The sequence below is a fragment of the Stigmatopora nigra genome, chromosome 5, assembly GCF_051989575.1.
Source record: "Stigmatopora nigra isolate UIUO_SnigA chromosome 5, RoL_Snig_1.1, whole genome shotgun sequence".
NCBI classification, from domain to species: Eukaryota; Metazoa; Chordata; class Actinopteri; order Syngnathiformes; family Syngnathidae; genus Stigmatopora; species Stigmatopora nigra.
The window spans coordinates 7,093,987-7,111,587 of NC_135512.1; the positions used below are offsets into that span (position 1 = coordinate 7,093,987).

The 17,601-nt window shown below is 47.3% G+C and overlaps 1 protein-coding gene across 4 annotated transcripts; it reads right to left on the reverse strand.

Annotated features, from left to right (window-relative positions):
* Positions 1-587: 587 nt before the first annotated feature.
* Positions 588-16,792, reverse strand: prrc2c (proline-rich coiled-coil 2C). 4 transcript variants are annotated; one of them, XM_077716372.1, is made up of 34 exons: positions 16,424-16,792; positions 14,432-14,603; positions 14,185-14,359; positions 13,994-14,103; positions 13,790-13,921; positions 13,408-13,706; positions 13,256-13,335; positions 12,977-13,113; positions 12,817-12,904; positions 12,459-12,636; positions 11,737-12,382; positions 11,418-11,590; positions 11,042-11,312; positions 10,675-10,885; positions 8,147-10,597; positions 7,755-7,909; positions 7,513-7,667; positions 6,797-7,205; positions 6,627-6,712; positions 6,248-6,445; positions 5,800-6,060; positions 5,629-5,721; positions 5,450-5,551; positions 5,155-5,323; positions 4,842-5,063; positions 4,612-4,733; positions 3,802-3,956; positions 3,490-3,721; positions 3,239-3,349; positions 2,843-3,160; positions 2,565-2,665; positions 2,322-2,448; positions 1,811-2,092; positions 588-1,731 (listed from the first exon to the last, which is right to left on the reverse strand). In XM_077716372.1, exons 2-34 carry the CDS (start codon positions 14,547-14,549, stop codon positions 1,438-1,440), a joined length of 8,661 nt encoding a protein of 2,886 aa, XP_077572498.1. In that variant the 5' UTR covers positions 14,550-14,603; positions 16,424-16,792; the 3' UTR covers positions 588-1,437. The 4 variants fall into 4 exon arrangements, with proteins under 4 accessions (XP_077572498.1, XP_077572497.1, XP_077572495.1 ...); XM_077716371.1 differs by having other exon boundaries at positions 2,313-2,448; XM_077716369.1 differs by having other exon boundaries at positions 2,322-2,459; positions 2,564-2,665.
* Positions 16,793-17,601: the final 809 nt, after the last annotated feature.

Genomic DNA, 17,601 nt, shown 5'->3' on the forward strand with positions numbered 1-17,601 from the left:
GATCTGGACAGGGGAAAAAACAAACAGTTAATGTCATTACTATAGTATACATGTTATTTTAGCTCACGTGGCAGTAACATGTCCCCTAAATTCACTAACTTTTTAAACATTTATCCACCATTAAAAGTGCGACTGCTAAATGAGAATCTCATTTTCGCTCAAAACAAAGGACTCCAACAACATCAATCTTATTTTTAAATAGCAATCGTTAACTTTTGGCAATGTTATCTACCTTTAATGCGATTTTTTTCTTCAGTAGTAGCTGGATGTGGCGTCCATCATGAAAAGAGCGACGAGGGGCACAGCTTCCTCTTCAGTGATGTAATTAGCTGCCATTTTGGGGAGAACCACTGATGTTCCAATTCAAATCCAAACTCTACATGTTAGACAACATCAGTCAATAATTTCATTGTACACACATTATAATGTGATATTGGGGGAACATTAATGAATCTTTGAAACTTGTTAAATACTTAGGAACGAGTTATATTGCCAACCCACAATGAAATAATTTGGTTAATTAACTTTAGCTAGTAACTCCTAATATCATCCCCGAGTAAATTCCAGACATGAAATGCAGACTTCAGTCGTCTTAACAATTTTTATTAGTTTCTGTAACCAAACCAAGAGAATGTAAATAAGACCGTACATATTTTAATACAGCGATGTAACCCCTGTACAACAAAACAAAAAAGCATGACACTCCTTTCCCTCGCTCATTCATCCATCCATCATCCACTCACACACCTCCCAAACTCTTCCTTGTACAGCGGCCATTTTGTGTGTGTCGGGGGACCTTCCGATTAAGAAGGCGATTAAAAAGAGAGACCGGGCGGGGTGTGCTCGGTTTCTTACTTTGTTTTCTTGATTGGGACAGAAGGCAGACGTGGGGGGAAAACAGTACTGGTGTCTCCCATCAGTTTATATATTTATATATATTTATTTAAAAAAAAAAATCTGCCAACAAGTCACATTTGCAGCTCCTGTGTTTTTTAAATGAGCATGCGCAAGTGTGTTCAGGTCGCTTGACAACAACGCTCTCCCTGTGCTGTTTTAACCTTTGGCTAAATATACAGGAGCGTTCCGTCGCAAACGCACGCGTGAGAGAAATAATTCTTGTTCGAAAGGAGACATTTTGTGCGTGACTGACGCTCCAATGGGTTGGACCACGCCGCCCCGACAAGATTGTTTCCACTAAACAAAACAACTAAAATTCTGTTAACTGAAGAGGTCAAAATGATGCTCTTGGAAAAACAAACAAACAAACAAACAAAAAAGGAGCTGAAGTCGAAAGAGCGATTGGAAAAAGGAATTAAGGGGGGAAAAAAAAAAGAGCATGACACGTCAGTGTCAACTCTTCTACGTTTTGCCCCAAACGCAACAATGCCGCGCAAACGCTGCTAAAAGGCGGCCAAGCATCTTGTTTTGTCCCGGTTTCTATTTTCCCTCCTCTGACTTGACGGCCTGCGGCTTGATGGGTCCGGTGCGGACGGGCTTGGCTGCCGCCAGTACAGAGACTTGGGCGGGCGGTTTGTCAGCGTCGGGGTTGGAGTTGAGTGACGGCAACTGGGGCATGGCGGCCTCCAGCAGCTGGGGCATAGCAGCTTCCAGCAACTGGGGCATGGCGGCCTCCAGCAGCTGTGGTGGTGCCTTGAGCGCTTTGCTCCGCTGCTGTTGCTGCTCTGAGAAGAACTTGTGGGTGGACTGCAGCACCTCGGCCCGCTGCTTGGCCTAATGGACAAAGAGGTAAATGATGGATGTGTCCTTTTAAGAACAAACGACAGAGGCATCAACTGGCAACAGAACTCACCTTGAGGTCCTGTTCAGCCTTCATGGTAGCCTGGGTACCACCCCTGGGAGGTGCGGGTAGTATGCCAGGGCCTCTAGAAGGAAGGTGCTGAGCGTGTTGTGGGTGCTGAGGGTGCTGAGGCCGGGGGTGCGGCATGAGACCTCCGCCGACACCGCCCATTCCCATGTTGGGGTTCATGGGGGGTCCCATGGGCGAGCGCTGCATGCCACCACCACCGCCACCAAAGGAGTTGGCGTGAGGCGCTCGAACAAGTGGGGATACCATGTTGGCTTGAGACAGAAGCTGATAGAGAGAGAACACAAGTGATGAGTCATTTCAAAAAGTGAGGGTATTTTTTTTAAGTCATTAAATCAATTTGATTGGAACCAATGCACACTTTTTCCATTTATGGTTAAGGTTCTGAGCAGAAAAGGCTGTATTCTGTCAATTTTCCCATGATTGACTGCTAATTAATAAAGAAATAGGAAAAGAAGGATTTATTATTTATTAGCCAATTTTTCACCTGTCCGACCTGCGAGTTGAACTGGGTTGGGAAGTGCTGGGCCATCCTCATGCTGCCAGAATTGGCCTGAAACTGCTTCTGGTACAACATGCTGTTCAATTTGGCCGACTGGCTGCTGGGGGACGTGGAGCTCGCCCTAAATGGAGTCCCAAAATTTCAAGGTAAATTCATTTTAATACTGCATGCCCCACGCAATCAAATCAATGCCCGCGATAGAAATTCAATCCATTTGAATTGGGAGTGGAGATCTACCTGTATGGGCTGGAGGTGGGCGTGGTGCTCCGGACACCAACTGGCGGCGTTACGGGCTTCACGTCCATCCCGCCACCAAACAACTTGAGGTCCATATCCATCTGTAACATCCGAACCAAATCACAACTCTGCGTATGGTCCAAACAATCAACATACTGGGGGCCTATGTTTGTCTGTCACATTGAAAACGGACACAAATCCAACCAACGAGCCACATTCAGCACAGGACAAACGACTGATGGAAAATACTAAACCCGCAATCCACCAGAAAACAATACCTTGCTGGTGGGAGCCTGCATCATGCCGTGGCCGTGACTATGACCATGACCGTGAACATGACCATGACCGTGGCTGTGGCCGACGCCGTGGCTGTGGCCGACGCCATGGCCGTGGCTGACGCCATGGCCGTGGCTGACGCCATGGCCGTGGCCATGGCTGGGACCCATGAGGCCTCGGTAAGGCTGCGCGATGGGTGGTTGCCTTCCAATGTTGGGGGGCTGCGGTTGCGGAGGTGTGGGAGGCATGGCCAAGAGGGGCTGTCCTCCGCCTGATCCAAAGTTGGCCAGAGAAAGCTGAGAAGGCAGGGGGACCGTCACCTGGAACAACATACGCTATACGTACATAATTGGATTTCTTTCTATTTTTACCCAGCACCCAATTTTCACGCGCTTTACCTGCTGCATGGCCGAGCTCGGCGATTGAGTGTTGCTGTAGTAACTGCTTTGACCATGTTGCTGCACTTGGCCGGAGTAGATATTGGAATGCTGGTTCATCCCCTGCCGAGCCTAAACACGTCACATCAAATTAAATTGTTGCTATTTTTCAAAACGAAGGCTATAGCCACACAAAAGCAAATGAGAAAGCTTAGCACAAACAGAATATTACACAATATTGCTAAAGAGTCAGTCAGTGAGTGTGCCGTCACCTGGAGCAAGTGGGTATCAATGAGCTGGGAGCCCCCAATGCCGGACGGCTGGTTGAGCTGTGGCTCAAACAGGATGGGGATGTGCTGTGTGGAGGATGGCTGCTGGTAGGCCAGGCTGGACTGAGGCTTGCCAAGTTCTGGCCCCTGCACGCCAGGGTAACTGTGCAAGGAGGGCCCCGATAGCATCATGGAGGGCTGCGACAGGCTGCTCTGCATGAACGCCTGCTGAGACCTGAAGCGACATAAAGACAAAACCCTCATGAATTTGTTCAAGTGAGCGCGACTCGAGTCTGCTGACGTAGCGAGCGGTACCTGTAAGGCTGCAGCGAGGAACTGAACAAGTCCTGAGGCTGCGAGACCGGTGGACCGGCACCCAGGCCAAGTTGGGCCTGGTGGGTGTGTTGGTGCTGGGGTTGACCTTGCAGCGGAGCATAAATTGGGATGGGGATCTGCTGCACCGCTGTGGGCTAAAAAGGTCAGACAGCGTGTTTACCAGATGGATCTACAATTTACAACATGTATCTATCCAAATACCAATCATTCGCCTCAATGTTATAAATGGCAAACAGTGAGACTTTCAACCCTCACTGCATCCAAATTCAAAGTATTTCACTGCCTGCTTCACATCTCTCATTTATTTGGCTTCACATCTCTAATTTATTTTTCACTTTTTTGCTCCAAGATATATACTTTTCAATGAACCAATTCACATCCAGTGAACTACATGGTTGTTAGGGGTAGATTTCAGGGGTGGGAAATCTGGCCTGAGGGAGCACCACAGCTGCAGCTTTCACTTTAATCAACAGGGCTTGTGCTGAAACAAGAAGCACCTGACTGCAATCCACTGATTGCACTTCTATCATACCATATTAGTGGAAAAGCTATGACATGACTTACTGAACAGGTTTTCAAACTTTTTTTTACTTCAAGATCTACTTTTCAAGGAGTTAACCTTCCACAATATATATGGATAGGGGCTCTCAAGGCCTGGAATTAGCCACCTCTGCTTTTGAAGAACATTGAATTGAATACTTTAATTGTTATTATACAAGTAAAATGAGATTTCACCATGAAGTGTGCAAATAACATAAGTAACTGAACAACAAGGACAACATTGCTTACTTGCGAAAGCCCAGGTTGGAAGCCTTGCTGCTGTGCCAAAGAGGGAGGAGCCAAGCGAGGGTGTGGGGTGCTGAAGAGATGGCTAGTGTCCATGTAGAAGGCTGGAATCTGGGCTGCAGAACCTTAAAATGTAAATTAAGGTGAAATAAAAATGTTTTTGATTATTGGAGTGTGTGTGTGTGTGTGTGGGGGGGGGGGGGGGGTCTTTAATATGACAATGTAAGACTCACCTGCTGCAGACTGAGACACATACACCTGCGGGGTCTGCTGCTGCTGCTGCTGGGGCAGCAGAGGGGGCACGCAGCCAAGTTGGGAAAAGCTGCTGGAACTGTTACCAGTAGAGGTCAGGCTCCCACCCTGTAACTGCTGGGGCTTAACCTTACAGATGTTGGGGGGGTCTGAGGCTGTGGTGGTCTTAGTCCCAAGGGATGACGTTGTGTAAGTGCCCGAGGCTGCGTGAGTGATGAGGAGAAACTTTAATGATGACATCGAAAAGGAATCGCCAACACAATTGCGGATGGGGTCAAGTTGAGTGTTGGTTACCAGAAAGCGATGTGCTGGGTGTGACAGAGGCCACAGGAATCTGCGACATTGAGGCCGAGGAAAAGGAGTACGAGGATGCGCAGGAAGTGATCGGCGAGGAGGAGGAGGTGACCGGGGAGTTCTTCTCCAGACTTGGCGAATTCTCCCACGCTTTGCGAGCAGACTCCATCTGAGACACAAAACAGGAGCGTTCAAACATCATTCCTATGGTTAGTATGAATTTGGAAAAGAATGAGGCATGCTTTCATTAGCTACATAAAAACAAGTGGATGTCAGTCTTGTGACTGTTTTGTACCTTAAGTGTTAGGTCAACTGTAGCAGGAGAAACTGTGCTGAGAGGGGAGCTCTGCTGCAAGGTTTCTCTTCGAGGAAGGGGCAGTGAGTGCGGTAGTGCCACCTGAGAAGCACCCACAAAATCAAAGTAGATCTTACAGTCCACTCAGGTTGGGTTTGACAGCTATGTAAAACACTCACATTAGCCACTAGACTCTCTTCCATTTTATTGTTTCCGGTCGGAACGCTATCAGCAAGTGAGGAAGAGGGCGTGGTGTAATCCGTAACAGACTCCTGGAAAGGCAACACACCCAATACAATAAGTGGCTTAATCTTGACAGCGGACAAGCCAAACGATTGTGGAAAAGTTACCTTGGAGATACTGGTGTATTCAGCCGACGGCACAGTGATCATGCCTTCAATATCCCCGCCCAGCTCAGTGACCGCTGTGTCGCTGGTAGGTGGACTTGAGGTGGCGGTTCTGGTGACAGCACTGCTTCCGGTTACTCCCACCTCCAAGACCTCGCCTTCCCCTCCTCGAGCATCTTTTGCCTTGCGGTTCTTTAGTGAGCGCTCTTTGCCTATGGGACCCGGTTTGTACTCCTTGGTTTCAACCAGCTCCATCTCGGGTAGCTGCGAGATACCACAGATGCATGTTGAGATGAACACAGTGATTGCCTTAGGTATTGTCCATCCCCAGCCGTTAGTTGGGGATAGTTAGTGTAAACCTTAATTTGAAAGTCACTTTACATTACTTTAAATGTCCTTAATCCGAAACGTTATAATGTTTGGTTTTAAAACTATCAAGTCATTGGGTTACCTTCTGCGTTTTGATGGGTCCAGCACGAGGTTGTTTCTGCTGCCTTTGTTCTTTGGGAGCAGGAAGCTTGTCTGTAGCAGTCTCTAGTAGAGGGGGAACGCCGTCGCTGTCTGTGCTGCCGGCAGACGATGGTGCTCCAAACTGAATGCTGTCGATGGCCACCAACTCCCCAGCGCCCTCCGTCACAGGTTTCACGCTCTAACAGAACAATAGGCACGTGTCGATGCAATAGTTAAAAAAAATAAAGTTTGCAATATCGAAAAACTCAATATGCGAGCTAAATTTTTCAGGTTAACACATACTATATATAAAATACCTTTTTAATTGAAAAAAAAAAAAAAAACTTTATGAATGTGTATCAATGGCATTGCAAACACACCTCAGAGGAGACTGTGCCAGTAAAAGAGGTCAGAGGTTTGTTCCAGGCACTCACAGAAGGAGGTTGGGGGGGACTGATGGGACCCACTGCCAAGAAATAAAGGATAAGAGTGGTTCTTTACAATTTAGCTGCCAGCTTTTTAACAAAGCAGCAAAATTTCAAAAACGTACACTTGACTTCGGGAAGGACGGTCGGGCCTGTTACTTTCTTCTCCCACAGCTCGGTTCCCAGATTGCCATGCGTTGGTGCGGCCACCGTGGCAGGGGGTAGGCTCTTTGAGGTGAAGTCCACATTGGTGGCCGGCACGGAGGGCACTGTTGCTTCAAGGGTCTGGGGTGATGCAGCCGGCTGAGCCGGGGGAAGGTGAGGATGCTGGGGGGCAGAACTGGAAGGCTGTTGCGTGATTTGGGGCGTGGATGCTGGTGCTGCGGGTTGAGACTGTGAGGACGACTGATGTTGTGGTTGCTGCTGCTGTTGTTGATGCTGCTGTTGCTGCGATGATTGCTTTTTAGCAAATCGTGGCGGTAACTTTCCTCCACCACCTCTGTTTTTGTCACCAGAGGCTTTTTTACCCCAATTCTAAAAGTATAGAAACAGGATGATAACTACAGCAAACAAGGCATAGAGAAAGACAGATATTCCCAGAAGATTAGGGTATGTATTTCCACTGTATCCAACAGTCCAACGTATTAATGAATAAAATCTAAACCAGGGCAGTCCAATTAATTCCACAATGGGCCCCAATGGGGGCAGGATTTCATTCCAAATGGCTATTCTGGATGGGTCAGTACTAAAACCTAAACCTAAAGTGGCCCTTGAGGACCAGTTTGGAGACCCCAGTCTTTATGCCCAAAACACCCATCAAACCACCTGATTCCAATTTTACCTGAGTAGTTTGCTCTTCTTTCTTGCGCTTCTCCTCATCTTGGAGACGTTTCTGTTGCTTCCGTGAGACTACCTCAGTGAAGCCGTCATCATTGGTGCTGGACTGCGGGTCATCCGTGGTGGTGACCTCAGGGTGGTCATCAATGATGACCACGCCTACACCAAACAAGCAATCTGTTCAATATCATTGAAAGTGGGCAGAAATGCCACCATTATATAAAAAAAAAAAAAAAGTTGACTCACTGGCGTAATTGTTGAGGTCAAATTGAGAGAGTGCATTCTCTTTGGGCTTCTTGACAGCTTGCCTGGCCTCCTCTTTGCGCCGCGCAGCCTGTTCTTTTGCGGACCTTGACAAGCCAGAGGTTGCTGCCGTTTCAGAGTTTTGTTGAAGCCCGGGGCTGAATTGGAGAGTCATAAAAATCACAAATATTTTAAGGTGTGTTGTTGAGTTGGTTTTCCGTTTAATTGTTTTAGTGCAATTATGTTGCAGCCATTTACAATCTTAAGTGCTTTGCAAAAAAAGTAACATTTTTACAATATATATTAATAAATAAACTTGAACTAGTGCTAGTGAAAAACAATTTAAACCTGCAGAGGGGTTGTTACCAGTACGGCATTCCTACAAAAAAACTCACCCTTTGCGGCCACCTTTAACTCCGCCTCTTCTGTCCCCTTTAGGTCCACTGTAGCTGCGACCTGGTTTGTTTCCACTGTTGCCTCTGCGGTTTTGTCTTTCAATAGGCCGTTGGCTAGAGAAGCTCCTCTTTCCCGTGGGTGCTCCATCGCGTTTAGGGGAAACTACTCCCTCTGGGGGGCTTTTACTGGGTGCCAGCGAGGACTGAGTGGGGTTGGGAGCTGCCGCGTTGCTTGCAGTCTCCTGTGCTCCTCGTCTCTCCTCTCGCTCTCTTCTCTCGTTGAAGTCACTGCTTTCAGAGGCTGTTTCCCATTCCTCGTTGGCCTGATCCGAGGAATTCTGGTTGGACAAGTCAGGGGACTTGGTCCCGACAGCAGCGCCGGCAGCAGGGGCACCGCTCTCGGGAAAGGGTCCGTCGTGTGGGGCGGGGGGGTTGTGTAGGGATGTGGTCGTCGTAGCTTCTACAGAAACAGTCAATGGGGTTCCTGGTGCTCTTGATAAGGTTGGTGACACCGATGCAGGTGCAGACATGGTAGGAGGGGCAGGGGCAGGCACAGAAGGGAGCAAAACAGGTGGATTCGGGGCCAGATCCCCACTTGCCAAAACTGCAGCCTCTCGCTCCTTTAGCCGCCGAAAACGGGGAGGTTTATCTTGCCTGGGAGGTCTTGCCGGTCTGGATCGGCGAGGTCTCTCTCTACTACTCTGAGGGCCCCCGTCCATAAACCTCTTGCCGTCTGATCTTGGCGGCCGCCGATCAGAGTGTGGGTGATCATATCTTGATGTGGACTCCATGTCCTCTGGCCTGAATGTCTCCATTGGCTTTGAAGGCCAGTGAGAGGAAGGCTCTCTGACTCCTGGTCTTCTAAGAGGGGCAGAGCGTGGTGGGCCTCCGCGTTCCCTAGCTCCACCTCGTCTGCTATACATCCCTCCTCTTCCCCGCCGAGAAGGTTCTCCTTTGGGCAGAAATCCCGGTCTGGGTCTTCCCTCGTCGTCCAAACGAGATCCCATTTTGTCTCCCATGTGAGGTGGTCCAAAGCCTGGCCTGTGGAGGAGAGGACGTGCCTCGCCGGGGAGCTCACGTCGAAGCGGGCGGCTGGGCTTGGCGCTCGGCTCGCGATCAGATGGCCCAGTATCGCTGGCAGACTCCCTTCCGCCCTCACTTTCAGAATCAGTGTCTGAGCCACGGCGGCGTCTGCGCTTAGGTATGACCTCAAAGTCAGAGCTCTCACTGCGGGTCTCACTTTCCTCCCGGTTTCGGAATGCCACCGCTCCAGAAGGTAAATCTGAGCGGGATCGAGGTTCTCTGTGAGGATACTCTCTGCTCCGACCACGACCACCTCTCCCTCGGCCACCGTACGTCCCTCGGAAGCTCCGCCCTCGGGAGTAGTACTCTCCCCGGCCCCGACTTTTAAAATTGAGATCAATAGGCCACTCTCTGTCTCTATCCTTATCCATTTCTTTGTCCCGTTCACGGTCGCGATCCCGGTCCCGTTCCCTTTCCTCCCTTCGGTAGTTACGGAGAGCAACAGTCGACTCTTTTCTGGGCGGCAGTTTGGGTTCTGCATGCTTGTCATTGCTGGGCAGTTTGTCAGTCTTATCCTCCTGAGAGGACGATGTTGGAACCCCAGAAGATGTTTGAGACTCTCTGGCTTTTGAAAGATTAATGTGCGTTTCTACAACCTCTGCAGCAGCTTCTCTCTTACCCTCAGCCTGAACTCTGGAAACTTCAGATACAACAGAAGCAACATTGGTGGCTGTGGAATCGGCAGCAACCAAGGGAGGAACTTTGGTGGACTGGTCCTTTTTGGTCCTATCCCCTCTTTCGTGCCGCTTTTCTCGCTCTTCTCTTTGCTCTCGTTCTTCTTTCATATCTCTTAGGACAGGCTTCTTAATTGGTCCGGACCTACGGAGGGGTCTCTCTCCCCCAGGTCCTTCCCTGCGGCCGGGCCTCCCACCCCAGCGTAGCTCAGCTTTCTGCTTACTAGGAACAGGTAGAGGCAGTTTCTCTGGTTTGTGTAGCCCGTCGGCCGGGGACATGACCCTATTGTTGGTCAATGTGGCTGGTGTGAAGAGTTCGTTCTGAGCCTTATCTTCGGACCGTTCAACAGAGTCCTGCCGCTCTAGGGCTTTACTTCCCAGAGAAAGGCCATCAAACCTGGATTCATCGAGTTTAAGTGAATGACTGGAGCCTTGGGAGACACTTCTCTGGAGCATAGCCTTTCCTAATGCTTCGACTTCTTCCCCACTCGGCAGACCTGACTCGTCAGGGTCGAAGCCAGAGCTTACAGGAGCCCTATCAATAGGTCCGGTCATATCATGGGGGCTCTGAGAAAAAGTTGGTATGGGCTCTGGGGGCTCCCTAAAAAAGTTACTCTTTCGTGAGTCCAACGGACCATGTTCCTGGGGATACATTGGGGGAAGACCCCTGTCCAATTCTAAACCAGAGTCGATCCTGATGAGAGAAACAAACAGTTACACACACTTGAGCATTAAAAAAAAAAACAATTCTGTCTCTTTCTGCTATAATACCTAGGTTCCTTGCTATCTTCATGAACTTTTGGGGGAGTTACAGCTGGAAGTGGCTCTGATGGTGGGTAGGGGTCGGGGCCCCACACCAACCTCGAGTCAGACGGCAAGCCATGGTCACGGATGGGTCGGGTTAAGTGGTCAAAGGAGTCTGAGCTGGAGCTGGAATTGTCCCCTGGCTCTCTGCGTGCAATCTGCTTTGGGGGAATCCTCCCTGAAGAGGACAAAAGGGGAGATGGTGATTTCGCAGCCCTCTAGGAGGGGTCATCTTGTTTGGTTGAAATACAATCCTGCACACACTGCGGCCCCATTTGGGGACCCCAGCTCTATAGGTAAAAGCGAAAAGAAAACACACTGGAAATTGTTTTACCAGGGTGAATGTTGGTCGGCATGTCCATGGGCGGGCGCCCAGACATCATACGAGGGTCCATGTAGGACTGCATCATGATCCAGCGGGGGTCAAAACCCATGGAGGCCAAGTGCTGGTGATGGGGCCCAATGGGTTGATATATTGAGCGGTGTTGCTGCTGTTGTTGCTGCTGCTGCTGCTGTGTTCCTGGAACCCCACCACTACTTGAAGGTGAGACAGAGCCCCCACTTTGTTGTTGGTGCTGTTGCCACTGTTGCTGCTTCATTTGCTCCTATTAGAATAATAATAGGCAAAATACAGTATACTAGTATTGTTAGTGATTCTGTCTGTGGGCAATTCTCATAGAGATTATAGGTCAAGATGGCGATTGTTTCACCTGTTGTCTAAGAAAACGTGGCGGCAGTGATTTCTGAAATTGTTTAGAGTAACCAGAAGTGAGGGTAGGACGCATAGCAGCAGCGGCCTCTCCCTCCAGCAGTGGAGGTGCGATGGAAACATCTTCACTACTGGGGGTGTCCATGTGAGGCAGTGATAGGTGCGCTTCTTCCACTATGGACAGAAATATTCACAATTGAACAAATATTATTTGGGGGAGGAATAGTGGAATAAAAGTGCACCCAAATATTGTGTTAATCAGTGAAACTCATTGCATACTTTTGTCTAACTTTATTTGTATTGGTATTTATAGAACTTACCCACTACTTTGTTTTCCTCCATGTTAAAGTAGTCTCGAATAGGCACTGTTGTTTGTTCAGATTGGGTCTCATCGACGAGCAACTCAACCTCGGTCAAGGTGTTCTCCGCTTCAGTCTGAGGCTCTGGAGGTGAGACCACGGGCCTCGGGTCAGGAGAAATAGGACGATGAGGTAGAGGTGCGGCTTCCTCCTTTTCCTCAACGTTTGGTTCAGCTTGCTCTATTTTGTTCCATTCCCCGTCCCGGTCAGCCCTTTCAGATATAGGAGTTTGCAAGGCAGAGGCTTGTGGCTGTAAAACTGTGACTGAGGTTGCAGGACTGGGTGCAGGATCAGGAGAAGAGGACGCATCCTCTTGGGGAGCTAGACTCTCATCACTTGCTGTCTGAGGCACAATAGCTTGCACCTTGGTGGATTGGCGATGTTTTTCATTGAGCCTTTTCAGTTTCTCAGCACACGCGGCCAGGCGCTGCTCTTCCATTTTGCGTTCCTCCTCCTCTCTCCTGCGCCTTGCTCGCTCCACAGCTTCAGAGACTTCCGAAGACTTCTTGCGCTTCTGTTGCCAAGCCTTAGAGTCTTCTTCAGGGGCAGCAGCTAAAGCTTTACTTCCTGGTGGAGCGACACCACCACTACTTGTGCGAGAGCCAGCCTAGGGTTTAAATACAATAACAGAAAAGGGATTACACATCTTAAGCACACTGCAAGCTTGGGCAAAGGAATTCTACCTGGTAGTCTTGCGGGACAGCCACTTTGACTCCTGCATTGCCAGGTGAAGCTGCTCTGTGATCTACAGTGTATCCCAATGATGTTTTACTGCTGGCATGCTCCTCTGTACCGTCCTTGCAGCCTCCCTGACCATCTTGAGGGCGTGATCTCATACGCTCCATTTTACCCATCCACTCCCTAATGGAAAAATACAGCATTGGCTTGAGGTGTGGCCAATAAGTGAGATAATAGGCAGACATACTCTTCATAGTTAAACCCCCCCACAAATAAACCGTACAAGATTTCTTTTGCCATAATGTGAAGACTGAAAACCAGGATGTACATTATGGAACATGTCCAAAAAAAAAAAACACTTGCCAGTTTTCTCCTTTTTCCTTAGCAGCTTGGTTCTCCTCGTCATCACTGAAGTTAAGCTTTTCTGTGTAGTCTACCTCATTTTGCGCTCCTATAATGCGAAACAGATGTAAATATTAAAATGGGCAGAAACTGAATTTATTGGAAAAACTGTTTTGCATACCTGCCCAGCCCTCATCTGTATCGGTGTCCAAATTGTCCAGCTCTTTCAGTTCTGTTGCGCTTACAATTGAAGGTCGGTCGGGATTCTGGAGCCACGCTTGAGGTGGTGGTTGCTGTGGTCGGGTGGCGCGAGCGGCCCTGAAAAACAATCTCTTTAGGTTACCATGTAGAGAAGAATAACGAGTCATTCAAATTTGGTTCAAACTATTCACTTGCTCGGGGATTAAAAAAAAATTGAAAAAAAATTCCAGCACTCACAGAATATACAAATAAAACCCACCTCAGTCCGTCTTGTGTCACAGGGTATCGGACATTGGCTTGCCTAGGGCCTTGAGACATTTGAGGATAAGCATGAAACATCTGAAATAGAGAAAGTACAAAATAAAAATGTGAACTGTTGGAATTTATTCAATATTTCAGTGGCAGACATACATAAGGTGGCATCATGCTCCTAAATGTGGGGTCAAAGTGGGAGGGGACCCCTGAGGGTGGTTGCTGGCCCCCGTTGAGTTTAGGCTGAGAAGGGCCCAAGGACAGCAGCTTGTCCCTGCCGTCCCTCTTCTCTCTCTGGCTGTCAGTGGTTATGCTTCGCCCCGTCTCATCAGTATCATCAGAGGGCAAGGAGTTATCGGGGACAGCGCTTCCATCCTTTGCGGTCCTGTTGTCCATCTCAGAGGGGCTGGATGCGGTAATCAAATTTCTCCCACCACCTTCCCGCCAGCTCCCCACATCTGACAAAGTAAAACATCTTTAGGGAGGTCTGTTCCTCCAAATAAACAATGAAAGGCTTTTGAATGCACAATCACAACCATACTTTGAGGTCTGAGGCTAGGACCCGGTCCGTAGGGCTCCTCGTCTTCTTCCTGATTGCCCTCTTTTTCCCCATCACCAGCCGCCTGCAAGCTGGGGAATTCCTGGTGGAAGTGGCTGCTGACACGAGGAGCACCTGTCCCAAAACAAAACATAAATTTAGAAAAAAGAAAAGGAAGCATGAAAATAGTTTGAACAGATTCCTCACCGTCCAGCAGCGTCTGCTTGCTATTGGCCCATGAGCGGCTAGCCCCTGTCGGAGGCTCTGGTGGTGGGACAACTGGTGGTTTGGGCTGGGGCGGGGGTGTCTCTTGTTGCCTGGGGAACAGAAATTCAAGGCGCAGGTTAGCAAATCAAGTTTTCAAAGTACTCCAGGAAACAGAAAAGTGGAGACGCAACCTCTCGTCTCCCGCTTCAGTTCGGGATGCCCAGCCGCTGCCATCTTTGGGGACGATGTTAACGTTGGGGTCATTGCCCTTATTCTCCGCCTTCAAGCTGGGTAAGTTGGCTGGAGGGGGCATGCGCCTGCTGGCAGCAACTTTTCCCAAACTCTGCAGTCCATGTCTGGCAGCGACTAATGCATAAACAAGGTCATTATACATTTATTTAACCAACATCACATGAGGAAGAGTGATTATGAGCATACCTGCAGTCTTCTGGGTTTCCAAAGACTTTCCCTTGTAGGTATTGAAGAGGCTAAGCGTCGCATACTTTGTTTTGCCGCCATCCTTTGCCTTGGTGCTCTGCCCTGACTTCTCGGACATTTCGCTGGAAACTCATCGAGTCTGGTCCTTGGGCTTAGCCACCAGAACCAGCTCCTAAGAAAAAGCACATTTTGCTTCTTTTAATAAAAGAGAATAAAGTTGACATTTGGCAATGCTATGTCAAAACATCAGCTAGCTGTGTACCATAATTATTTAGACAAAAAAATCCATGACAGTAATTATTCTTGTATTTCTGTAGTCCTAAGAGAAAATGGACATGAATTTTATAGAAAGAAGCAAAACCAGTTTATTTGCAAACATCTGTTTTTGGAAAACCAAAACTGCATAACAGGGTACGCACTCATTCTCCAAGTGGCCAAGAGCGATTGGAAATGGTATGTTGCAAAGTGAATATTTCCCACGCTTGCAGGCCCAATTTGCCTAAGCACATTCACCCAGAGGAGTCATTCGAAAAAGCTTTTACTTTGAAGCCGAAATATCTGTATCTGCAAATCAAATAATTAGAGATGTCCCCTATCTGACCGGATATACAGCCCGACCGAGTCACTTGTAGAGGATTGGAATTGGGTCAAACATTTCTTGCTGTAAACACATTAAATGTTTAAGTATTACTTATTGGCTGCCATTTAAGGTGATTGATTCCAATCCATTTTGACTGGGAGGGCTGACAGCAATCATTTAAGGTTAGGGACTATGAACTTGGTCTTTTAGAAAAGAATACAATATGTTTACCATAAAACTTATACTGTATTGACTTGTATTTTTCCTCAAACATACCTAAACACAAAACCAGTTTAGTATTCTTTGCCCCATTGTGCATAATTAAAAATTCACATAAAAAATAGGTCAAACAACAAAATAAATAAAAACACCCGTGTAGAGTATATTATCCCCCCCCCCCATTTTAAAATAATTTAACATCTACCATTGAAAATGGTTAGCTTAAGTCAAATACTGTGAAATAAAAAAATAGACCAGAATCACTATGTATTTCTGCCATTCAATTAAATTTAATAAATGTATTGTCATAAAAATTGCACTTATAACTATTCATATTTTTGATGTATTGATTAATGAGTACGATTCCAATTGTATTTATTTTTACTATAAGCTAAGCTATGCCTAAGCACCAATAGCATCATAATTTTTACGAAGTAAACCAAAGATCATTGCACCGTACGATAGACGTCTTAATAACTCAACTCGTAACAAATGCAACTTTCCCCCGCAATAAAACGACTTTAATCCTTTGGCGTCATTTTTCTTTTATTTCAAATGTGGCCCTAACATTGTTTTTCAGTTGGTGTTCGACCAATTAATCGACCAGATTGTGAGGGTCTCGAGCAGCGTGAAGCCTCATTGTCAAAGTGACACATCGATTGGGATCCTCCCCATCCATGCCCACACGTTCTCGCCTTTCAAAGTCATCCGCCCTGGACGGCACACGACTCCAAAAGAAAACCGTTATATGTCACTAACCCCATAAAATGGCGACGACTTCCAAATAAAAAGTGGTATTTTTGAACGCCCTTTTTTCCTCTCCGTCAGCCCCCACAGCTAGCCTAGCAGTCCCCACCGGTGCACGTCGGAGGCCCTCCCGGCTCAAATCACAACCGGGTCGGGGGGAGGTGGGCACGGGTGAAACATAGAAAACCGGCTTGTTGTTAAAGTAGTGTAAAAAATGACTGGTTTGGGTTATTTTGTTGTTATGTGAAAGGGTGGTCTTGTAGAGGAGTAGGCCGCCGCCACTGCTTGGATGGTTGAACGTGGTTTCGTTTCTCACGAGTCGCCATCACATCCTCTTCCAGTCCCTCACCATTTGGCAAAAGCATGCTAGTTACTAGTAGCGGGGAGCTAACACTTACAAAGGGAAAAAAAACTTGACATTATCACAGAAGACGTTCTGGTCCTACCTGCTAGTTCCGGTGCTTCCTTGTTTCCCTTTTTAGCTTCTTTTCGTCTGAATCCTCGGTTTTAAGGCTCGTAGTGGCGGCGGGCGAGTTTTGATGTCTCGGCGGTGGATTACAAAAACTGGTTAGCCCCACTCCGGCTAGTTAGCACGATCGGTTTGTCGGTTGCGACGGAGTCCGAATGCACGTCGGTGGTTGGTCGGTTCTGATGTCTTCGTCGCGTCCGCCTTTAATCGCGAGAGCCGGTATGGGGTCGTCCACTGGGTTCTCGGGGTACTTGCACGGCCGTTCGCCGCGGTGCAAGCGCGTTGTGCTAAGGTGAGTGAGCAGTGAGGCCCCGCTCTAGCCGCGGCCCGTCGCACAATCAAAGATGGAAGCTTGAGGGTTGCCAGATTTATTCTATTTTATCTCCTCCTCCTAGTTTTCTACACCCTGCGACCTTTTCTCATTGATATGGTCGTAAATTATATTTTGTTAGTATTATTAGCTATAGAGTAAGTTATTATTTTTGGTATTAATCATACTAACAAAAAAGTAATCTCACGTGTTACGATTATAATTATTGCTTTTAATATTGTAATAGTATTTATTGTTTGGTTCTTAAGTCATTTCAATTGATAAGCAATTTTTGAAATTAAATCAGCCTTAATTGAAAAATCTATTTATAATGAATTGAAACAGAAAGAATAGGCCCCTGTTGACAATAAATTATGTATTTTTTTAAAAAATTTGATACTATATATGCTAATGATTGTCATCAAAATGGATTGGACATCCAGGAACATTAAGGGTGGCCAATTAGTTAAATTGGTGCCCTATTTAATAAAAAATATCTAAATTTGAGTAAGAAAGAAAATAAATAAACCTTTTGACTAGTATTTCTTTTCATGGTTGTATTACTACTGTTTTCCGTTGGTGTTAGTGTGAATAGTTAATCACGGCTGAAAATGTCTGGCAACCTGAGCATGGACGAATCACGCGGGTGGGATCTTCTTCCGGGTTTTACCGGCATCCACCGGTCGCCAGTCGAAGATATTTAATTAAAATGTTTTTTTTATTAGACATAAATTGCATTGAAAGTTTTAAGTCATATGCGTGAAGAGTTTATAAGTGGAAATGCAGTTTTTTTAGCTTAACATTATTGTGCCGCATGGCTCAAACCCAGCATCGTGGCGCTTTCT